Source organism: Copidosoma floridanum, unplaced genomic scaffold, assembly GCF_036245765.1.
Source record: "Copidosoma floridanum isolate Cflo_tuat_1 unplaced genomic scaffold, Cflo_Japanese_pri ptg000021l, whole genome shotgun sequence".
NCBI classification, from domain to species: Eukaryota; Metazoa; Arthropoda; class Insecta; order Hymenoptera; family Encyrtidae; genus Copidosoma; species Copidosoma floridanum.
Genome location: NW_028321898.1, coordinates 30,773,587 through 30,799,195, shown reverse-complemented (window position 1 = coordinate 30,799,195; position 25,609 = coordinate 30,773,587). Strand labels below are relative to the sequence as shown.

General features: G+C 43.2%; 1 protein-coding gene across 1 annotated transcript in view; it reads right to left on the bottom strand.

The window, feature by feature from the left end:
- The window catches only part of SK (small conductance calcium-activated potassium channel), a 104,610-nt gene that overhangs the window by 60,212 nt on the left and 18,789 nt on the right, over positions 1-25,609 (bottom strand). The window contains exons 2-4 of the mRNA XM_089594304.1: positions 14,206-14,851; positions 9,738-10,155; positions 5,960-6,166 (exon numbers count right to left, since the gene is read on the bottom strand). Of these exons, the coding sequence (XP_089450430.1) occupies positions 5,960-6,166; positions 9,738-10,155; positions 14,206-14,753 (1,173 nt within the window). The 5' untranslated portion in view covers positions 14,754-14,851. The remainder of the gene's footprint in view (positions 1-5,959; positions 6,167-9,737; positions 10,156-14,205; positions 14,852-25,609) is intronic.

Here is a 25,609-nt window from a genome sequence, read left to right as displayed (position 1 = left end):
ACTTTCATATTACTCAGATCACATGGCACATATCATGTAATAAGTATTTCGAGTTACCCGTCGTGCGTACGTAGTATAAATCACCAAACTCGCGGGTTCCCCGAAACTTTTCACAGCCAACCGTACAGTTAGGCAGGGCTACCTCTTTGACTGCGGATGTTACGTGGCGCATAGGGACGTATCATTATGAAATATAAATCTAACGTACTGCGGCTGTGACGGATAAGGGGGAAGCTTTTATGGCCCCTAAAATACACCCAACTGTTTCGAAGCTAACTCCTCTTGGCATCGGTTCTCGCGTGATGGCTTATTTTTCAGGCAAACGATTGCAGCCGTGTTGCGGCATACTGTAACTTTCATCGGCCAATTTCCGAGATTAGCGAAGGGAAACAATGGGGAAAAAAAAAAAACGGGGAATCATGTCGTGGCTGCACTGATTAATTAACAACATCCGTAATACAGTGGCTGTTGCCCACGCAACCGCGAGAGCACCATTAACAGCAGCCAACGGGCATATACTGTATACACAGGTACGCAGCAGCGGCTTCCTTCCCCCGTACTCGCGTAATTACGCGGCTGAACGCCCCGGTTCGCGTCCGAGCTTGTTGTGTGCTCTCCTCTTCCTGCTACTGCTGGGCATCGCGAGCTCTCAGCGGAGGTAAACGGATTTTCGGGGTTAAGGAGCCAGCCGGGACTCCTGTACGTTGCCTTGAACACACACATGCTGGTAATTACTCGATTGAAGAGAAAGGAGGCCGCGCACTGCGGAGTTGATTCTCCTCACATCGGTGTTATTGGTACATATTTCAAAGTTCGAAGTATTGGTTTTGCATTTGATCCTATCATATTTTTTTTTATTTATTTTTTTTTTTTTTATTTAGGTAGGTATTGCACGTATCCTCAGTTCCAAAGATACAAAATCATAGGTAATATGTTTCGCTGAGAATTTTAAACTCCGTTAGAAATAATAAAATTGGGCTACAGTATGTCACTCGTGCTAATTGGAGTAATAAAGTATTCATAAACTTGGTCAAACGAGCACAATGGGACCGCTACGGCATTGTAACTCCAGGGCATAAAATCACAATAATATCAAAGCGTCACTTGGTGGTGCTAATACTCCTGACATTGGAGCTATAATGCCTATTCAATCGACAGCTACTCCCGCGTGTCGATGTCTATTGTAATGAAGCTCACTTTCTTCCTACTCGTGGTACAGGTGCACTCGATTCGACTGCGGTTGATTCTACTATTTTTTTTCGTCCTTCCTACCTTCGCAGCTGAAGAGTTTTTATTGCCATTGGGTTTTATTGCATCGAACCGTGTCGAGTGTATTCAAACGTGCGACCTTGCACGGGTAGGGCAAAAATTAATGTTGCGGTGAAAATGGTTCTTACAGTTATTGTTCAATTCGTACTTACCCGTATTTTTATTTCAACTTGATAATTTCGTAGAATGAGAATTCGAACTTCACAACATACGCATCCCTTGCGTATCGTCTTGTAATTATTATGAAAAAAGTCTAAATCTACAATAATTAGCGTTGGAAGGTTCAGGGATGACGTGCCATAAATGTACATAGGTGATGGGGGAGTAGCATTATTCAATGAAGCATTATGAAAAAATACAAGCCTGTGAGTTTTAACGGCCGAGTGTATAATATATTACAGGCTCAAGTGTACAGTGTAGGATAAGCACGTGAAGGTGCCACTGGGAGGTGAGCTAAACAATAAAAGTTACAAAAATCACTATATTGCTTCATCTCCATCCTTGCTCATCGCAAACGCAAAACTTTTTTTTTTTTTTTTTTTTTTTTTGTCATCTTCAATAGTAATGTCATGACAGCAGCACTCAAGGAACATAACGCATGTGCGAGTTGTACATGATACATAGTACGATGCAAATAACAGCCTCATCATCATCATCATCGGCATAGTCATTGTTTCACAGTACATACAAACAAAAGCGTCCACGTGTGGTTTGCGTGTATACTCCGTTGGACCGAGGGCGTTTCCTCGTTCGGCCGGAAAATTTCACGAATGGCGTGGGCATCGGTGCCAAAAACACGCGTTTCCGTCCAATAAATGTCGGCAAAATGCGGTCGAGCGCTAGTGCGTCCGCTCGAGCAGTTCGTTGTTTTTGTACGGTGTATCGTGCACAGGCAAAATACACAGTCAAGTGTACTTACGTGGAGTTGTTGGAAACAGCAGTAAAGCAAAAAGTAAAACAAAAACTCCCTTACACGGTGACCACTTGAAATTACCCGAGAGGACGTGCTTGGAAGCTCTGCTTTGCCGTTTATACACGTGCTTTTATATTTATTTCCAATCTTTCACGGGATTCATGTGGTACGCTGTGGTCCAGATGAGATTTTTTTTTTATGCAGCGTTGGTTACGATAAAAAATTCGTTCACTAAATTGATTTTCACAATAAAATAGCCAAGTTACGTGTTAAAAACGATCGATATGAAAAAAAGAGAAAATTGAATTAGCTTGAATCCGACGATACACAATATTTAGACGAGTGAGTCAGATGCTGTATTGCCCCGGCGTCAGGTGATTTTGAAAAGGTCGTGTATACACGCATACCATCGTGGTTCACACAAGAGGTGCGATGAAAAAAAGGGGGGGGGGGTTCTATGCAGACTTGGGAACAATCATTTTACAAATTTTTGAACACTTGAAAGACAATTTTTGTATTTTTTTCTGAATAAAATGTATCTTTTTTAGATGAAAACGATTTTTATTTGTCACTGTAAGCAATACAGTCATGACTTCACAATTCGTAACAGACTTTTAGCACAAATAATGTGTTTTAGCAAAGAAATTATATATTACAACGAAATTTCCAAAGTAGATATCCGTGCCCAAGTCTGGTTCTATGTATAAGTGCATTTAATCATTATCTTGATCTAATATACCGAGCATCGTTCCAAATTGCAGGCTTAATATCATAATGGAAGATATCGATTGGTATTTCGTACTGAATTTTTTTTCCTACTTGTATATTATAGTACCGGAGTCGTGATGTATAAATATAACAAAGAGTGTGCGGTTACAAACATCAGGACGCCTTGGGGACGATATAACGTACATATTAAAAAAGGGGGTGGCGTGTGGGGCAAGCAGTTGTTGCAAACAGACTGTGGTGGTTCACTATAAGCGAGCACGTGGCGTGTGGTATAACTATTGAATACAGCTAGCGTAGATTTATTCATAACATTGTGAATAAGGGCAGTATAACAATAGCTGGTCAAAGCTGTATATAATAAAATGTAGTAATTATTAAATGGTAAAAAAAAAAAAAAAAAAAGAAAAGAGATGAACGGATGGACACGTCGAGAGCCTCAGTTTGTGCTTCTTCTTTTACTGATTCATAAATTTGCTAAATATTGACGAGTAATTCTAAGGTTTTTAATTTATCGGATCGCGAGCATGAGATGATTACAAAAAACAAAGCATTCTCAAGCTGTGCGTGAAGGCTTGGGTTGGGTAAACTTGTGTGATGGGAGTGGCTCGTGTACATTTCGGATGATACTTGTATGTATATGTACATGTATATTTCGGTACTACGAAGCTACACCGAGTAGCAACTGCAAGCACCAACGAGAGCATCGCAGAGCTTGTTATACGCACAATGATGACCTGCGTCGATGAAAGCACAAGACACAAGCTAACAGATGCAGATCCTCTACCCCGATGTACGGTTGATTAAGTTTCCGTTTCCATTCAGTACAGTGTACTCCACGCAGCGTCTATGCATTTGCGGGTATGAAAGTCAAATCGATTCGGCACGCAATGGGTCCATCCCATCAAAACGCTTTGATTGGAACGGCTGACTTTTCATTCGCGTAAGCTCCTTTGTCACGCAAAGTTGAATACTCTGTCTTTCCGATATCCCGAAAAGGCAACGGTATTAGCGTCGAGTTGATCAAAAAAATTTCACCCTCACCCCCTCCCAACAACACTATTGTTATTGTTGCTGGCAAAACGAAGCCAGAAGGTTTGATGAAAAAATGATTTCCACGCGATATTTTCACCGTAGCGCAATGATTTTCATTCGGATTTGACGGGAAGCGCGATTATCACGACAGTAGTAGATACACAGCCCGAAAAGCGATTCGTTAAAAACATCGTTTTCCCGCTCGGCGGATCCAAGATAGAGAGAGAGAGCTGTAAAAGTTTTCATCGATGCGGGGAGGGTCGGAGAAGTCGCTCGCCAACAAAAATCCATTCTCGACCGCGCATCCTATATATAACGTGGGGTAAACAAAAGGAAATACGATTCGTGCACTGTGCAGCAGTTTACCCATGCGCGTGGGTGTACACATGTATATACGCGCACACAACTGAAGGGGGCCATTGTCTTCCGCTTTATGGCTCTCTCCTCTCGTTCGAAAACTTCATCGTCGCTTTTCTCCGCGTTGGAAAGGGGGGGTCCGGCCGGGAGTATCAAATAAAAATCTCTCCTGCGCGCGCTTTCCTCCCGGCGTTACTTTACTCTTTTTCTACGGAGATACCTTGCTGCTGATGTGTTACGTTACTGCCATTGTCGTCGTCGCCCATCATTGTTCTCTCGCTCCTACCGAGACATTACTTTTTTTTTTTTCCCCCCTCGACTACGATATTTCTTCCAAGGATTTTTTTTTCTCTTTTTTTCATGGAATAAATTTGTTCCCTCGATCACAGCTTTTCCATCCAATATGAACCCAATCACGATGGCTCTTACGTAACGCGACGCGTGGCGTAACGTGTAGGCGAAATTTCATCCCCACTATGGAGTCAAATCACCGTGCGTGTTTACGTAAGCTGCTTGTACGTAGTTAGGGCTATTGTCAGTGTCCTTGGCGTTGGACCGTAATCTCGAGTACAGCAACGTCGTAAACTCACGTGAAACGGGCATACGTGCAAAGGAGCGGCGTATAGGGTTGAAATCGTGTCTTTGTGTTTGGCTGCAACAACCGATGCGCGAGTAAGCTATTAAGCCACGTTGTTTATAACATGATGCATATTGGTGCGTAACAGCTGCTTGTACATGTGACTAGCTTAACAACACAGCCAGGATTTTTTTTTTTTTTTTTTGGAGAGAGGGGGATGGGATTCGAGGAAAAAAGAGCCTAACACGCACTGAGCCGCTGATAGTACTCGTTGGTAGCCATCCGTTCGTTTATTTATTTTTTTTTTTTTCTTTCTTGCACTGTTTTCGACGATGCGCGTGGATGGAGCTTTGAGGGGTGGACGATTTTACGCAAACTCCGTCAACCGTGACCACGAAACGGTGGAATACACACGTCCATCCGCCCAGTCGGCCCACGTGCACTTCCATCGGACAAAAAGGATTAGAGGTCACGTGTTTCAATTGCAGCCACTTCCAGCTGCAAGAGTATACATGTGGGGCACAGATATCATCCGTGCAAAAGTAACGAGAGCACGTGAAAACACGTGACTGTACCAGTTCGCGGACGAGCCATCATCGGTCGGGCACGAAATCCTTTTTATCCGCTTTGGGGAGGGATGAAACGAAAAAAAAAAAAAAAAAAAAAAAAAAAAAAAAAAAAAAAAAAAAAAACAGTTCACCTACGCAGGCTTGATGAACTCGTGTGTATACAACATCAGACACACACGCGCGCGCACTTATTTCGTTTTTTGTATTTTTTTTTTTTTTTTTTTTGGAGAAACGATTCGCGCGTGTGTGTATGTTACAAACAAAAATTGTCGCGTATAGGTGTGTGCACGCCATTCCCTCGCAAAAGGTAACAATGTAAGTACGAATGACTGTCGCCATCGCATACAAAAAATACAAAAGTAAATCAAGAGTAACAAATGAAATGCTGGTGTCTATATTATAACGTACGTAAAAAATATAACGAAAGCTTGCAGCGGTAAAATGCAGTGGGTATAGGGGTATAAATATATACTGTATGCGGGTGTAGGTGTATGGCTTTTGATGAACGCCCACCGCTTTGACGTAGCTGACGGTCTCGGCGGTCGCCTCCGTGAGGGCCCGCCTCAGCCTCGACCTCCTCGCCTGGGACAGCGTCCTTGGACACAACAGCACCCCCTGACCGCTTGCCACTCCCTGTTGCTGCTGCTGCTGCTGCTGGTGATGGGACGGCGCCGGCGGCGTTGTCGCCGTTATCGACGTCGACTTGCACCACCATGGGTACTGCGTGCATGGCCATTCGTACGTGGTTTTTTTTTTTTTTTTTTTTTTTTTTTTTTCATTAGTTTGATTGTTGCTCTGTTTTTTTCTAAGGACTTCTATCGTGCTCTTTTTCTTTTTGCGTGACGAGGGTGCTAATGATACGTGGGATCGATCGAAAGTCTCGGTTCATCGCAGCTGGTCCCCCCGGGTCTCGCGTGTTTCATCCCGCGCGAGGAGAGTGGAGAGGACCCAACCGCAAGTCGTCCGACCACGAGCAAACTCTTTCGTACCCATGTAATCTCCCCCTTTTCACGGAGACTCGGATGACCCCAAAGAGTGGCCGATTTTTATTTCCGGAGCGTTGCGATGAAACTTGCCTTTCGATCGATTATTCGCCGTACACGCATACGCGTGTGTACACTTGATTGGTGAAATGATGTTCTTGTGTGTTTACTAATACGATGGACGATCATCGGAGTTTTTCAGAATAAAAATTGTAGTATCCTTTTTCGTCTACTTTGGTAAAAAAAAAAAAAAAAAAAAAAAAAGATATAAAATTGACAATGTATTTCTACGGAGAATTTCTGAATGCGGGACTAGGTGCTGTTGCTTTGAAACGTCGTATTCATGGAGAATACCTTACGGTGTATATGTAACGTAAAGGGCGTGGGAAGTATGGAAAAAAGTGAGTGCTCGGCTTCTTCTGGCTAACTTTATTTTTTTTTTTTTATGTTCTTTATCACCTGCTGTCTCTTTTCACGTGTTCCAGTGGGACATGTGTGTAGTTTCAAAAAAAAAAAAAAAAATCATATTAGTTCAAATTCGACAGATATCATTAATATACTGTTAAGGTCATTGAGGTATTCAATTTTTTTTAGATCAGTGGTAAAAATTCATATCAAGTATATATACGTAAAAAATGTAATATTTAATATATAAAAAATACAATCGAGATACACATGCGTGCTTTACTTTTGAAAAATAATTGCGCTTACGAATAAATAATGTAATAAAAATTAAAAAAAAATATTACTATAGTAGTAGTAAGAGTAATAAAAAATACAGAGTAAAAGTTGGTAAGTATGGTAAATTTGTATGCGATTACAGTAGGTGCATCTTGAGAGTAAGAGATGTAATGCGTAGTAAACAAACTCTGAGGTAAAGTAGTAGAATAAGTAATATATAAATAAGAAAAAAGGGAAAGAAAAAAAATTGAAAAAAAGGGCAAGTAGAGACGGATAAGGAATAAAAAGAAAACAAAAAAAAGAAAGAGTGACAAACAAGGCGTTCGCTCGAAGAAATCGGAAGGATGATCTGTCTTTCGCGCGCGTCGACGCCGAGATCGAGCCAAGAAGCAAAAGAGCGCACCGAAAAAAAAGGGAAAAACAAGACGCTGAGACGTCATCCTTCTCCCTTTTTTCCCCCGGGGCGTATCCCCGCGGGACTACACGCTCTTTCCTCCTTCTGTGCAAGCGAAGGGAGTTTCTCCGCATACGTACAACACTTGGACTGCCGAGCGGCAAAAGGAGAGCGACTTTTAATTATCCCGTTGAATGCATAATTCAACTGTTAAAACGTCAGTTATCGCGAGAGGCGTTAATAACCCTCCCAGTACCTTTTTTTTCCTTCCTTTCGCGATCCTTTGTCAGTGGCTGATAAGAAATTTAAATGGAGGACCGACAGAGCTAATTCCAACACGTTTGCGCTCAAATTTATTCTTCAACATCGACATATCAGCTAGAGACATTTATACACATCCAACAAAGAATATCGAGAGCAATAAATAGTTTATACCATTACAACATCGAAGCCGAGTCGTTTCGAGTGGATGCTCTTATGGCCACTAGCAAACATCAAAGATACGGACATAGTTGTCAACATCTAACCATCAAACAAGTTAAATTTACAAAGGAATGCATCCATCGAGATCGACATAGAATAAAACACAAACTACACGGGAAATGAAAAAACAAACAGCTTCGCTGGCAAGCTGATTCCGCCACATTACTCATCCCAGATGTTCTCTCCTCTTTTTTTTTTTTTTTCCTCCGCTCGCCCCGATACGCACCCCGAGAAATAAGAGTCGAATAAAGAGGACGCCGCCTGCTGCCGCCGACAGCTTCGACCCCGAAATCACAGGCTGATTTAAACGTTGCGCGTGCACGTATACAACCCTCCTGGCTGTTAAATCGAGCGTGCGCTTTTCTCTGCGCTGAATAGCTGCGATGATTTCGCTCGGCGAGCTTTTTTCCCTTTTGTAAAAAAAAAACAAAAAAAAAAAAACAGATCGTACACCTGTGACGAGGAATCCAGAGCGTTTCGCGTGTATCGTATAGGTGCTTCGTGGACGTAAAATACACGGTAAACTTGTATCTTCGCTCGCCGAGAAATCGAAGGAGCCTTTTTGCGATAACTTTTCCAATTTGTCCCGAAATATGCGCGCATCCGTACGCAAACACTCCCGTCGATTGTACGTTTATACAATGCAAGAAATGGAAAACGTAGAGTTACTACGGAGCGCGAGTGCGTATGGGGGAAATGAAAAAAGAACGGCAATAAAGAAAAAGAAAGGGTGCACGTATGCAGAGCAGGTTATCGTCTGGAATTTTCTTCCACTGGCGCTTGATTGAGGGTTCAGGAAGGAGGTGCAAGGTGAGGGGCCGAAAGGGGTGCTCGTTTAAATATATACGTTGCACAACCGCTTGTGACACTTCAGCGTCGCGATTGTTAAAGTTTGAGCGATGTGACCAAGAACGAAGCTTGCAAGTTTGATTCGCGAGGCAACAGCATTTTATTTTTTGTTTGCGTGATCAGTAGTATCCAAATTTTTTCGAATCACTCCATTCCCTACTTTGAAATCTTTCCGACCAATCAATAGTTTTATCTTTCATCGCAAAGCAGACTCGCACGTTCCGTGACAACTTGTATCTTAGGAGCAAAAGCTCGACTATCGCCGTTCGTCTTTTTCGGAAAGCTCTCGACTACGGGCTGTTGTTTTCCATCATAAAAGCTGAGCTTGCAAGCTCCCGCAACAACAACAAAAAGTGGAAGGCGCCACGAGGTCTGTACACGCGAGCGCGCCATCGTCGAGTGTGCAGCATCACGAGATACACACTTATCGGCGTGCAACAAGAGCCGCGTGCGCAGAGAGAGCTGCACCACGCACTCTTTTTTCCTCTTGCTGTTTTACTACAAAGTAGTGGTATATACTCGTCCACGTATACACAAACAGGAAGGAGTAAGGATTGCAGACAGACCGACGCACGTGCGCGCGTAGGTCAAGTAGTATAGCATGGTTTTAGTTAGACGGCAGGGGTATTCCGGGATGGATACAAATTAAAGAAAAGCGACAGTTTGTATAAGCAGTTGCAGCAAGTACAGCGGTAGTAGCAGCAGTGGAGACAGAGGAGGGCGGGAAAACTTAAAACACAGCTTGCAGAGAGCTTGCGAATAGTGTGGTAGTAGTTTTTCTGAGTGAGTGTCCCATGTGGGGGTGACAGTTACATTATATACATACGGATACATGGAAAAAAAAAAAAAAAAAAAAAAAAAAAAGATAAAGAAAAAGAGGGGGTGGAGGAAGCGTCCTTACCTGCCGGAACTGCCGGATGCCGCCGTTGAAGCGCAGCGAGTCGGCCGCGATACCGGCAATGCCGTCGCCGGGTTCGCGAAACTGTCGCAACGAGGCGCCGCTCGGGCTCGGGCCGCCGTGGAAGCCTCGGCCGTCCGTGTGCAGGTGGCAGCCCGAGCAGCAGCAGCAGCAGCTCGAGGGCGCGTGCAGCCCACCACCGCGGCCACCGTCGCCACTCGCCGACTCCGGCTGGGAGCTCTGGCGTATCATGCGAGCCGTAGGTGACGAAGTTACCAGCACCGCCGGTGGTAGGTGACCCGAGCCACCGGGACCCCCGTAGCTCCCGATCGCGTGGGAGGACAAGCTCGAGGCCGTCTGCTGGCATGGGCAACAGTGGTGCTGGCTCCGGACGCTCTCCCTGGAACAGGTCGAGCACACGCTACCAAGGCTTTAGTGGTTAATACGTTCTCTCGGCCCTTTTTTTTTTTTTTTTTTTTTTTTTTTTCGTGCGAATGGTGCGCTTTTTCAACCAGGGCAAAAAGTTTGATCTCTCCTTGATTGTCGGTTTAGGTGGTGGGAGAAATTTTGATTCAAAGGATTTTCAAGAGCATTCGTGTGCCTTTTATCAATTAATCGAGTGGCTTACATCTGATGAAACCTCTTCCAATGTAAATCATCGCTTAAAGAAAAGAGAATCTCACGCTATTGAGTTTACGAAAATTCTGGTTTCATGTTGAAAACTAATTTGCAAATTGATGTTTCACTCGTGTGAACTCATTGGAGTACAACGTTTTTTTATGTCTTATACATGTTTCTCTAGGTGGTCGAATAAAAGCTCCAGAAAAAATAACTTGAAGCTTGATTATCATCATTTAAATTGTAATCAAACTTTTTGCTGTGGTAAAAATACAGAAATTGTGCTGTATACATTTAGTCCTGTGGTTCTATTTATTTATTTGTTTTTTTTTTTTTTTTTTTATACTTCCGCGCTCGTAAAAGTTCGCTACACATACAAGTTTTTTTCATTGTGTTCGTGAAAAGCTTGTCCACCATGTGGCGAAGTGTACGTACAACTTGTAGATTTTTTTTTCAACTGCATTCAATCATGACTTCGAGATTCCGAGAACCCAATAAATTTTTTACTTTCACAGTAACGATTGTATTCAATCGGGCAAGAGAAGAATCATTCAACCAGATATACTCGTAATGTGGAGTAGAAATATGTAGTACGAGAAGAAAAAAAAGCAGTTGTGATATTCAAAAGGACTGAATTAAAACACTTGTGTATTCAACCAATGCAATCAAACAAGATTAATTTTTCATCTTGGATTGATCGCGATACAATTTTTATTTTTATTTCCAAGTGAAAAAACAATAGCGATTGAAATTCTTTTCCCCATCGCTATTTTTGTGCACCAATCAAGATAAAACTCTGTAAACATCGAGATTATCAAAAACACAAAAGCGAGACCTCCTCGAAGCAGGAGTCACTCGGTGGTCCCTACTAATGCAGCCATCGAGCTCCCCATTTGGGCTCATTAAAACAACCCCCCCCCACCAAAAGTCACGTGTGCGGTAACAAGTGTCCCTACACACTCATCTTGACCCCATTCTCGTGACTCGGAGCCCATACTCGTGTACCTCCTATAGTATAATTGAACGAAATTCGACGTACGTACGACAGAGAGCACGCGGCCGATGCTTAGGCACGTCGCGTCGGGTCGTCGTGCAACGAGGCACTATCGATCCTCTCGGTATGTTTTTTTAATTCGGATCGGCTAATGCATGTCATCCCATGAATGGAGTCGCTCACGTGGAGAGCGACTGCGATATACCCCTTCGCGCTGAATTATTTATCGGACTCGCGAGAGGGAAGGGTAATAATTTAGGCGAACTCTTTTTTTTTTTCCCGCAATGAGACCGAAGAAATCGATCTGCGTGCGCGAGGAAACTTTTGGCTCTCGTGAATTTTCGAAAATTGCGCCAACGGAGCTGTATTGGAATAATATGCACGCTCGCATCCTGTGGACGTCAAAACACCGGATGTGGTATCTGATAGATATCGATCAGTAGTAAGAGTCAATTTAGGTCAGACGCGCGTTACTGTCACACCTTATCTATTGCATTACTCATTCACGCGACGGAGGCTCGGAAGCGAAAACAGCATTTCACGCTCCACAAAATATATATTTGTTTACTCGGTGAAAAAGTAAAATTAATAATTCAGAGGCCAAACTGAATCACTCAGGCTAAATGAGACATGGAAGGGGATCGATGGTCGTTCGCGCCACTCGACGGATTGAAACGTCGTCTGTCTCGGAAATGAAACAGGATGTGAGGGGAAAGAAAAAAAAAAAAAAAAAAAAAGAAAAAAAGAAAGGGTACTTCCACGCCCGAGAGAGTAATAGCCGAGGGGAACGTGCGAGGCGCTTAAACGAGACCCCCCCCCTTCCGTGCGGAAATCTCCATAACTCTAGCCGGCCTCTTTCCTTCTTCAGTGGCGCGCTATTGACACGATTTTCGCAATTGATCGACCAACCTCGGGCTTTCGTGCGCGTGATTGTTTCTCTTTGGTGAATTATTACTCCGTTTGTTAATAAACTACTTGCTCGGATAAGTATATCCACAAAGTTTTTTTTTTTTTTTTTTATTTATTTATTTTTTTTTTTTTTCAATGCAAAGGGAAAAACCAGGTGAATAATTTATCAACGACAACGAAACGCAATTAAACCGTCGATAATGTATTTACGAGGTGTTTTAAGGACGTAAATTTTTAATTGAGACTTGGTATATATATATATATCGTGATGAATAACTCTGTGATTCGTGATGGCTTTCACGCAAGCGATCCACGCGAAGCTCGATATAGAGACAAAGATTGCGATAGACAGTGCGCGAGGTAATTCAGGCTCGTGGCTTAGATACGAATAAGGCGCCGGGCTGTTGTATGCGCGTGTATACACGTGATTAGATATTCATGACGAGATTAGCGAGCTTTTACGCTTTTTTCCTCTTTTTTTTTTTTTTTTTTTTGTTTTACTCATTACAGGTGTGCCGCGCACGTAAAAAAATAGCCACCGAACGAGTTTCGATTTTAATATCAACGGAGGTGGAAATGAATCAAAAGTCATGGTGGATCGATCCTAAATCGAAGGAAAAAAAAAAAAAAAAAAAAAAACAGCCTTTCGGCAGACCTTGCATTGGAAAACCGATCGATCAAAGTGTACACACGATAAAACACACGACGAAACAAAAAGGTGTCGTGTCCCAGAAAAGCGATGGAGGTGGTACTGCCGACTCACGCGTGTGCGAACGAGAGGGAGAAAAAAAAAACATCCGCGTCGACGGGTCATTACTCAGGCGATGGGAAAGCGAACGCACGCGAGCCTGCACGCTCGGCTGACCATACACGGAGCTATTCTACTGTCAGAGTCCATTTTGTAGTTTTTTCATTTTTGGTTTTAATTTTTTTTTGTTTTTCATCACGGGCATTTATGCTTGAGATGGAACTTATGGTTTTATTACAGTATCAATACGGTTATACTTATGAAAAGGCTCGGATGACTCCGCACGAGGCGATTCATCAATGCCAGCCTCAAATCACAGCCTCCAACGATGACCAGAAAGGAAAGCCTTTCATCACTCATTCGGACCCCGCATACGTAAGATCACCCACCTCCCATCACCACATGGTTATGCCTTTACACTTCAACTTCCCAACACCCTTCGATCATCGATCACATGCAACTGCACCATCATCCATCCCAACTACTTTTTTTCCATTTTACTCTCCCTCCTGTACGCGAACCACCTGTACAAGTGCATTAAAAAAAAAAAAAAAAAAAAAAAAAGTGAGCACAAAACGGAATTTGCATTAAGGACAAACGCATCCGTTTCCAAAGCGGGAGCTATGTGGCAATGACTGTCTTTTCAGCAGTGGGCGAAGATCGATGGTCGAGTGATTTCACTTAACCGACAAAGATGTCAACGACACACGCGATGTGTTCCGTAGAAATGAGAGAGAAGAATCTAGCCTCTTTGGGTGGACGTTAATTATGCAAGTGCGCGTATTTGTATAAATTTAAATGCGGACAGGTACAGGTGATTTAATGTATCATCGATGGTAGTTGACACCAAAAGCAAAGGCAAATAGCAGTATCAATCGATTTTTTTTTTTTTTTTTTTTTTTTTTTTTGAGAGGGGGATAAAAATATAATCACTAACGAAGCAACATGTGGAAACTACAGCTCAGCCCGAGTTTCATTTTTTCAATAATTCGTAGTTTGTAACAAAGCTCACTTCTCCAACGTTTTTATATGCTCGAGTCTGTCTCTGATAAAGTGTCTTTCATTTGCAGTGCGTTTAACTCGTGCAAAAACATAGATGTTTTTTCCCACATTTGCATAACTTGCACGCAACAACGTTCAACGTATAAACAAATGCGACAACAGCAACGAGGAGGAAAAAGAAAATAAAAAGAAACCCTCACCTGGACACGCTTCTGGCGAGGTAGAGGGCGGACGAGGGAGCCAGCGAGTCCCTCCGGTCGCACCTGCACCTGTGCAAGTGGCTCTGCCTGGGCCTGTAGTGGTTCGACTGGTAAAACGACGGGGCAACCTGCTGGTGGTGCTGTATCTGCTGCTGGAGCTGGTGTTGCTCATCGAGCCGGCACTGTAGCTCGATGTCGGGGACGGACCTCGCAGCCCCCGTGTCCTCGACCCCGGTGCCGCTCTCCTCGCTGCCGCCCAACCCCGAGACGGACAGCTGGGGCGAGGCGAGCAGGTACGTCGCCCGGTCTTGCCTCTGGAGCACCGGCTTCGAGGACGCCGTCGACGAGGAGGCTTGCCCGGCAGCCCCATTGTTCGTGGATGAGCCTGCGTTGCTGCTGCCGCCGTGGACGACGACGGCCTGGGGCACGACGAGGGGCTGGACGTTCGGCCGGCTGAGCAGGGCCGCCGTCTCCTCGCTGCTGCTGCCGTACTCGCTGCCGGTCCAGCATTCCTGGATCTCGGCCTGCCCGTGGTCGTCGCCGTTCATCGCCCGGCCAGCCCCCTCGGCCCTCTCTCTCCTGCTCCTCGATCGACGAGCCGGCCCCTACGTCACCCGGGGCACGCTCGTCACATGGCTATGGGATCCTGAAATCAAAAGTACGAAGACCATACAATGTTTTGACCCCCTGCATTGCCAGTGTCCTTTTTTTTGTCCCTTTTCCCCGACAGGGCTACCGATTTACATTTTTCAAGGGTAAAAGTTTCAATTTTAGCTCGGTCATCGGTGTACACAACTGGAACACCTGTGGTATTATTTTTTTTACGACTGCTCCGTGTACACCAGTAGAGCCGGTGCATCGTCTTATATATACATTATATTGCTTTGCGGTTTCAGCGCGTACACGGGGTCTCAGCGCAGGTGAGCGGTGTTACTTTAAGTTACTTGGAAATGCCGCTAGCTTATTTTACGACTTTTGAATAATGTACGTCCCAACCCCCATCCCTCGAGTCTTTTCTTTCCGTACGAAGAGTCATTGAAACGGAATGTCGAGTTTATTATCCATTTACGACTTTGTACATGTAGTTTCGTGAATGAATAAAACGGGCATTTCTAATCGGTTTGAAAAAATTAACAAGAGCATGGCAATGCCGCGAATACAAGCGAAGGAAAAGCCCGTCAAGGCCAAGGTCTTGAATAAGGGGTGGTCATTGGAGTGCGCTTGGCGAGTTTTATTGGGGGAAATTGCTTTACTCTCTTCTCGAAAGGTCATTTGGATGAGTACCTATATATGGGCACACTTTTTGATTTCTCGGCCTAAATAAAAATTAAGATAAGTGAACGTTGTCACCTTGGGTCATCCCTTCCAAAGGTCAACATTTTATTGGTGTGGTTAAAGATTTTTTTTCTACGTTGTTAATTGTAGTAAATTTCTTTTGACGGTTAAAGTTTCGATCCTCATTCGTATTTAAAGTACCGAAAGGAGGACACCCCTCGTAAAGCCGAAATCACTCGAACGCTAGTAAAAATCAACTGTTTGATTCAATAAGCAAGAAGCCGAACTATGTTGGACTCCTCCCTTCTCTATAGGGATGAATGAAAAAAGTCCATCCATCTAGGCACTTGTCCCACGATAATAGGGATTTGGCGCTCCTCGCGTGATTTATTTCCAGGCCCATTTGGGCGTATGAAAAATCATCGACGAGGAAATACCAGAGAATGGAAAGGACTTCCGGGATGTAGCACCTCCTGAAAGCGTCAGATCTTGCGAAAGGAATGATACACGAAGCCTCCGTTAGGTTCATCGAACACTTATCCGCGTTATCATCCCTACATCATATTTATTGAAAAAAAAAAAAAAAAAAAAAAAAAAAAAAAAAAATTGAATAGAGTAAGACACGCCTCATTGTCCACGATCACTACACGTCCTCTGATCATCTTGTACATCGCGGATCGATTTCCATCCGCAATTCGCAATCGCCCTGACGACTCTCTCGCGTGACAATGAAAGCCCATCCTCGCCCCGCCACTTGTCCTCCGTCATCTCCCGAGGGACGGGAAAAACGCGAAAGCAAACACCACGTCCAGGGTGTCTTGTACCACTGTACCCTCGAGCTCTCCGAGCCTGACCGGGTTTGCGCGAGCGTCTTGTTATACGTCTCCGGGAGACACGCCTCTCTCTCTCTCTCTCTCTCCCCGCGCACGTAATGTACACACATCAGCAGCCATACGTCTTCCGTGACACCCCGGCAATTCCTCCCGGGACATCTTCATCCCCCGGCCGTAATATATATTTATACGTGTGTACCCAGTGCTGGGTTATTTAGCCTTTGACACGTACTCGGTGTTTACACGGGAGCTTCTCCCGAACACGCTCTACTCTCTTGACTCTTTGAATCTACTGTACTGCATGGTAGACTTTATCCTCCGAAATAATATATCTTCGATTTCGCAAAAGCCTTTGGAGTATGATTAAAATTCATACTCATTAAGAGGGCAGGAAGGGTGCTCGGTACAATCGTAGACGTTTAACTTTCTCGCACCCGTAGTGAGTTTGTATACGGATAATGCGTAGGTGTATGTTTCTTTTTTTTTTTTAATCCACAGGTATAATCGTACACCAACCGTATTGTTATACATAGGTAGGGAAGTGCTTACACGCGGATACACGTGACTGACAGCAATTAGCACGCCAACTACCAGGACTTCTCTATTTTCATTTGCGACGAATCGATTAAGCGGAGGGTTAGCTGGAGTCAACGACCGCTCGCACGGGGATGGGTATATATATATACACGTTGTGTATTTCAAATGTGGGTTACGAGGTCCCGTTGGCAGTGAGCTTTTTCCAACTCCAATCAACGAAAGCAACCAAAAAGCGGAGCCAAAGCGATGAGTCGCATCGGCGTGTTGAAGCGCCGAGGGTCGATTGACAGCGGGCACGGATCCAAGCGCGCTAAATCAATCGGAGGGACGGCTATCTTCGCTTCCGCAACGTTTGCCTCGCGTACCGATCAATCGATACCAGGTAGGCTCGCACGAGCGGCCTGGCTAAACAACCCGTTTGCAATATCCCGATTTACAAAGGACCAATGGGAGGAAAAAAAAAAAGGTAACTTTGCGGCAACGGCTATATCGAAACGCAAACAGAGCTTGGACGGATGACGGGATCGGGGAGAAGAAACGAGGGCGCGCCAGAAGCTGAGGCGGTATAATGAAATCAGGAGATGGTGCGCCAAAGTCTTATTCTTTTCCGTCTCGTAGCTGGTGCTTCCTCTTCTCTTTTATTTTCACCTTGAAAGCGAGCGACCAAGTGCCCCCGGAGGGGCCGTGGTGCATGTCGGACGGGTGTCGGGCCAACGTGGAAAGGCCAACGTTGCAGCGGCGGGGCGGCCTCGAGGCTTCGCGTTATACTTTTTATCTTCTTCTTTCGTGTGTACATGTATACTGTACCGTATATTGTACGTGTGGGCGTCGCTTTTGAAAAAAAGCGCTGGTTCGCGCGGCTCATTAGCTCCGCGGCGTCGTTGACTCTTTCTTTGTGTGCAGTTGTTTGCCTCGCTCGTTTCGGACGCCTGGGATCTCTATGTGTGGCAGAGTTTCTTTTTTTTTTTTTTTTTTTGCACCATTCCTCTCTTTTTTTGCTTTGAACGCTTGCGTGAATCTATTGTACGGGGCACATTTGCGTTGGGCAAGTGTTTTTTTTTTTTTTTTTTTTACATATACAAGTACTATTGCCCATGTGTAGGTGAGGCGAGGTGTGCTAATTGAAAATTTTTTGACTCTCTATGAGCAGAGTTTTACTTTTCGTGTTTGCTTTGCGCGTGTGTAAAACAAGAGATTTTTGCATCTAAAAATCCTTCACACGCAGATTTACGTGTACGAAGCAATTGAGCAAAGTACATACTTTGCACGTTAATTTGCAACACGTTTTTGTCACTATGTGCGCGAAGCTAAACTTTTCGTGCTTGTAGGCATACATATACCTTCGTTGTAGCATTTCGTGCAAAATACTGCATATGTTTAGATAGATATGTACAAAAAGGATACAAACATCTCAATGTACTATTTTATGATCAAGATCGAGATACCGTTTTCGTGCCTCTAGTACTAACAACAACAAATTTGAATTTAAAATTTTGCCCAGTAAAAACATACTAAGTAAAGAAAATTCGTCATTATATCAATTCTTCAAATTATTAGTTTGAAATTTATTGGTCGCGTAGATCGACAGAGGTTTGATTGCCAAATCAGTAGAACAAGTCCTCTTTAGTCAGACATGGGCATAATTGATCTTAAGCCAACAAAACCAACAAGAGCTAATGAATCTCTAAAACGTATGTTAACTGCACACATAGTCTTCCCTACTCACGCGAGTCCAGAGACTATATGACATACAAAACCAACCGAAAGATGATGTTCGAATTTCTGTTTTCACGTGTCTAGGTTACACTGAAAAGTAGGTACTTGACCTTCCCGACACTAGAGCGTCGCAGTTAATTCAAGGAACAGAGAGCAGAAGGGAACACCTGCAGCGCTCATTATTTGGTTTTTCAGCTCTCGCACACGCGCTGTTGTCCTAGAAGTAACGAGGATACACCTGGAGAACTTTGCCACGGCGTTTTGATGAATCCTCCTTTGCTTGATTCCACAAAACGCAGTGCGGAACTTTGGTCTCTATCACTACGTGTGACAACTGAGCAGTAAAAAAACGACGAGGGGAAGAAAAAAAGAAAATTTTTGACGCAAGATTTCGTCACACACGCGAGTGCAAAAAAGAGAGGGCGAGCGAAACAGAGAGACAACAGTGCTACTCTCTCTTGCACTTGGGGAGGGTGTATGCACGAGCACAAAGAAGCTCGAGCGTCGAAAGTCTCTTGACGAAAATAGTAAGCGCCCTACTATCGCTGCCGCTACTGCTTATCCTACTGCTGTTTTCTATCTGTATAGCACGTACATATACATTTGCTATCGCTGAGGGGAAGAGGCGAAAGTCGTCATCGGAGCTTTATTTTTTTTTATTTTTTTTTTTTATTCGCTGAAATAACAGGGATGAGCTGATTGGTAGGCGTTTGACGCTTACGACGAATTGACTGATACTTTTTTTAAATAATCACTATGTCGAATTTTGTATCGATGAATCGGTACTTTTCCTTAAAAATAAGAGTAAAACGTTTCTAAAACGAGTATAATGTGTTACTCGTGTGGAATAAATCACACAGATTTATCCTCGCGAATTCCCAGGAACGTAAATTTTTCACGCGCATTCTAGCTCGTGCCTCATAATATAATGCGAGAACGCGAAAACAACGCGAAATCATAAATCAGTCAATAGCTTTTTTTTTTGTTTCTCGTGTTTATGAGAACCGTAAAAATAAAACTCGATGACGTACGGTGAAGCACAGCAGCAGAGGGTAATAAAGTTATCATCGTCCGTACATAATATACTTTAGAAAATACTCACTCAATAAGCGAGTCATGGATTCTCCTATTGTACTTTGTCACTGGATTGCCCAACCATTTGTACGAAATTTCACCTATATTATCATTGATACCGCAACGTAGATAATTGTTATCATCGGACGAGGTTATCCAAATTAAACCATTGTGTGTGCACTACGGTGCCTAAACATTCCAAAGTTGGGGTGAAGATTGGCAAACAGCGAGTTGGGCCCATTCACTTGTGGATGATAATGCAACATCAACACTTGGAATTTCATACCGTACATCAGTGTACAACATTAACACATATTCGAGTTAAACTGTTGGCACTTGGCTAAATTCATGGCTGCGCGGTTGCAAAAGTTTTCCTCGAATTGCTCGAACGGCTGCCACTTTGTACTATTTCATTAGCTGATGCTGAAACTTTCGGATTAATGGAGTACCTACATACTTTGTGCACATGTGAAGGATTTCGTGTTTGCACGTGTCTTTCTCTCTCTCTCTGTTACGTTGTGCTTTTGTTACGATTAATTTTTAAACGCATTCAAGGTAAAAAGAATGTGATATCTAATTTTTTTGAAGTTTTTTACTCGTAGTTTATTTCTGTTGTTAGTTTCTTTTATATTTTTCATATCACTCTCGTTATAGATATATTATATACATATATTATGTATAAGTACCAGTGATAATAAAAAAAGTATTATTTTGAACAGCAAAAAAAAAAACGTTATAGAAATAGCAACTTTTAACCGTGTCATCATTTTTATCATTTTCCGTCACGTATCGCTACTCGAGAGCATGTATCTTGAACCGAATTTACATTCGACACGAGAAACTTTATGCTCTACCAGCTGGACTATGCCATCAGACACTCGAATATACGATAAGGAGAGTATTGGCTTATACCATAGCTTCACATTATTGGACTTTGTTATCCTTACAAATATATCTTTTTTGTAATTAAACCACAAAGTTTGTAAGCTAGAAAAATTTTTATTGTGACTGACGTCTGCACTAGATTACTCGGGTCCTTTCCTGTATCGTTTCTCAATGAGTTATATCGAGGTGGAAAGATGATTGCAATGATTCCCAACTGTTTTGAAAGTTTTCCGCTCAGTTGGGTTCCTCAATGGCGCACGGACAGACTGGAGATGACATTCATTCGAAAGATGCTGGAGGCAAACTTTTTAGTGGAAAAGTGTTCGCGGAGTTATATTTTTTTTTTTTTTTTTTTTGGGTGGGTGAAAAAAAGAGGGTTGCGAACACTGGGTGGTTTATGTGTTTCGGGTACTTATTCGTGTGAAGGATGTGAAAAGTATTTTGAAACTTTGGGCCGAGAAATTTATTTCCCGCTATCAATTACCTTGGGGGTGGAAAATAATTTCTTTCTCTTCTAGATGATGGTTTTTTTCTTGAGATAAATCGGTCGAAAGTTTTTCCAGTAGGCAAACGTTTATTGAAAAAAAATCAACCTCGCCAAAGCGATCCCAATTCAATTTCAGAACATACATTCTCCCAAGCTATGCGGAGTATTAGTTCAAACGTATAGGGTGAAGTTACCTACGGCTGAAATTGAGTTTTATGAATTTTCTTTGAAAATTCAGTCCAACCAAATTAATCCGAGCCTTATGATGTCCGGAAACTTTATTATGCCGTAGCAACGGTACCGCTTACGCTTTATTTGGCCGTAATACGAGAGGCTGTTATTAATGAAGAGGATCCGTGAAAAATTGTACCAGCGAGGATGAGTAAATCGCGAGAGTTATTTCATTAATCACGAATAATCCAAGCACGATTTATTAAGGTACAAGAAAAACCTGCTGTTTGCAATAAATACATTGATATTATCAACCAAAATGTGTATACTGAAGTGAAAAAAGATAAGTTTATTACCCCGTGCTGCGTGCACGGGAGTATTAATTTAATATCTCGATGAAACTTTTCCTCATCAACTCGTGAATTCCAATCGAGAGAAAACAACCCGCGGCAACAAAGTGAAAACCCTCAAATAACGTGATAAGAGGAGAAATTGTTCCTAATCACCTGGCGCGTAGGTACAGCCCCCCGAGGCATAAATTGAGCGGCCCCTCGGCAAACAAATAGCCTTCCGAAATTATCCCGATATAATAAAAATAAACGGCAGGCCGACCGTGTTTTCTCGTTTCATCTGCAGCACAGATCAGGTTTAATTCCGCAGACGTGAATAATGAGCCTCGGCTGCTTCGAAGGGGGGAAACTCCGATCGGACCGGGGGAAAAGTAGGCTCCGACGGAATCTTCCCTCGATATCAGGTACTTTTCTCTCGGCAAGGTACACTCGATATCCCGCTCCCTCGTATTTTTGCCCTTGGACTATTGTTGATTTTTCCTGCGGCGGTGCTGTTTCTCCTGGACCTTCATTGGAATCGTTGGAGCTCGGCTGTGTGTACATTCGTTCATTAGTTTCGATCATTGCATTATCGCAAGAAAAAAAAAATAAGGTAACCAGATAAAGGATGCACGAGTAATTCGATGCAGCGATTCTCTAGAGAATAAAACATAAACGTATTTTCCGAAAAAGCCTTTACCCATATCTCTGGAATGACGTCTCGAGGAATCCCTCGTTTGTATACTTGCGACACGTGTGCGCTTCTTTCGAAAGTATACCGACCCACGACTCGCTCCTATCTCGCTCCCTCGGAGATTTTATGTATTTGTTTATTGCTTTTGCGCAGTTGGCCGCTCTGGATATTACAAAAACTTTATTTGCTTCGTCTCCCTCGTGATTGCTTACACGGTCGGAATTTTAAGCGCGTCCGACCAATCCTTGGCTATACTACTGATTTTCTCGTCGCGTCGCGTTTCGCAATATTTCACGCCTTATTATTATTGTTGTTGTTGTTATTTCTGCAAACTCGATTGCACCCATACTCGTTAAAAAGTATTTCAGTCACGTGAAACGCTTGCCATTAGTTTTACCCGTGCAAAGTTATAATAATATCGGAAGCACTTTGTTTTTCCACAAAGCAGGTATCAAGCCAAGAGACGGCTCCGCGTATAAGATTACCCAACTTTCTTAACGGGATTATGCAATGTAATTTCTCCACTGCTCCTCTAGGTCCTTCAGGATCCTGCGAACTCTTCAAAACCCCATTAAGCAACAGCGCTTCGAAACAATCACTTAATTTACACGTTTCGTTGTCTTCTCTTTCTCATTGACGAATCGACATCGCAAGCGAAACATAATGACACCAAATCGGTGATCATTGCAATTATTCGAGCTATTTCGGATTGGCCGTGCGATCCTCGTCGGCGTGTGAAGCGGTGCTCGTTAAAATCACCCAGAAGACACGCATTGACACTCTAATTAATTGAAATTCCTACCCCCCCCCTGGGCTCTTTGCATGGAAATCACTCGTCGACGTGTATTTTTCAGCGTCAGGGACGTCGAGCTTAATAACAGCGGAAGCTAAGTGCCAATTTAAGCTTACACAAAACCATTTTTTTTTTTTTTTTTTTTTTTTTTTTTTTTAACACTCGCTGCCAAAAGGGGATGTTGTCGGTGTTGCATTTCTCTTCTAGCCAACTACCAGTAAAAGGATGAATCGCAGTTCTAATGCTCCTTTGTGCGCACAGGTATTCAGTTGAAAAGGCCCTTTTGAATGACGCATCCCATCCTCCTCTTCGTCCGCCTCCACGGGTATGTTAAAAGAGCTGCTCCGTCGTTAACGTGGTCTGTATTACCTGAATTCCTCGACCATTTTTCTTCGCCAGCTTCATTGCCGATTTAATTAGGTGTCCTCGTTTTGTCGATCCTGGAGATTTTATTTTCACCGATCCAATCTCATTCCGCCAGAACTCCCGCTCTCTTTGTCAAATATTGGAGCGCTATCGAGTTATACGCGCATTATGTGCACCAAGGGGCGGCTCTGGGTGCAATTTCGTCGGTAGTGGGATACGCCGGATAATTGATTGGATCCGCGTCGAGTGGACGAGTTTTATGTTAACCGGGAAAACGATTATTCGGGAGCGAAAATCTATTTTTCACCGAAAAGGAAATTTCACAATCAACTGCGAGTATGAGCTGAAAAAAAAAAAGAAAAGACGTTTGGTTCTACAGCTGGAAAAAATCGTCCTTCTCAGCAAAATTTCAATTTCAAGGTCTAGACGTCGGATTTTCCAAGCCAGTGATTCCAATTCGAATCCTCGTTGCGTTACAAGGGTAGGCCCCTCCAAGTGGCTCTTACACGTGTTAATGCGCTCTTGAGAGTCACGAAGCGCGTTGTGATGGCATGAGAATGCAGATAAGGTAGCCCTCGGCGTAATGACCAACAAAAACTCGAGCAGCACAGCGTGCCTTTGTACGGTACGTAATAAAGACGAGGTGCATGAAGTTGGAGAAGAGCTTGCTCGTATACGTACATACATAGGTACAATGAAGTTTAACATTGGGTTCAAGAGGTCGCAGGTGTACTGCTGAGAGTTTCGTCTTTAATGAAAACACTTAATGACTTTGGTTAATGGCAACGAAATCTTCCCGAAACTCTGATCGCCCAATCGCTCCAAGAGACACCCAGCAATAATGTAATCTTCGAGCCAACTCCATCGATCGCGGAGCGAGGAAAAATAATCACCCAAAAAAGTGATGGACTTCCCGAGGAAAAAAAAAAAAAACACCCACTCGTTCGCGAGAGCTCCGGATGCCTCGGCACACTGTGCCCGCTATTTTTGGTTAATCTTGCAAGTGGGACAGAGAAGCAGCCGCGGCTACTAAGCCGGAGCGCTTTCAAAGTCCTAACGCTGATTTACCGGCCCACGACTCTATGTTTTATGCAGGTACCTCAAGACATATATACATGGATGCGAGGGAAAATTTAGTCATCCATTTTAGAGCTTGGCCTGATTATTTTACTCTACTTTTTACTTGAGCTTGATGAGGTGACTTTTGCATTGTTTTTTTTTTCATTTGTTGCTAGCTCCTGAGGATCATCGGAGTTAATGCGGTCAAATTGGTGTGCTACAAGCGACACTGTGGCGGTAGGATTTTTCGAGCTACAATCGACCAAATGGTAATTTATTTATTTTCATGGTATGGTCAACGTAGAAAATGACAATAGTAGAAAAAAACCAATCGATCTGAATGCAATAATAACAGAGCTTAAAAGCTGCGAAGGAGTCAAATAAATTATTGTCAAAGTCGGGAAACGAAGGGAAACGAGTGTGAGGTAGGATTCGCTCACTAGTTATTAGATTTTCATTTTTTACCCGAGTCTTGTATACCGTTAACCAAATGCGCTGTATAATATTGTGGTCGTATGGATGTACGTCGAGTCGAGGATACCTTTGATGTTAGCTGACCAATTAAAATTGTTATGTATAAACGTGTCATGAAATATATATATCTTCATTAATAATACCTTATAAATTAATAGGTCGAACCTAGGAGTGTATAATATGTATGTGTGCTTGGTCGTAAACTCATTTTATATTGCCATCCCATCTCGCTCAGTTTAACGAGGCTCACAATCTGCTTGTCCGCCAATGTAGCTCGTGCACTCCGTCTCATTAGCTCTTACATGATACAATGAATTTTAATGTGAATCCGTCAATCTGGCACTTTTATGCGCATCGAATGGTAAAAAAAAAGTGATTTTTTCCAAACCATTCGCGAGTAAGTGTCTCGTTAACCTTTCGAGTAATTTCAAAACTATGTCACACTGCAAAGGTACACGAGTCCCGGGCGCTAAGTCGCAATAATTGGACGTCGTATCACCCGTCGCAGCGGACGATTTAATTGCTACCTTTACAGCTCTTATGCACCTTCCTACCCTGCCCCTACTCTTCCTCCATTCGCTACTAAATTACATTTGATTGTACGTCCAGTGCAAAGTACGACGATGCTTCCCCTCGAGCTCTTGGAAGAGCCGTCAAATTGAAAATCGACGCGAAATATAATTAACGCGAAGAAACGGAGAAACGGAAACT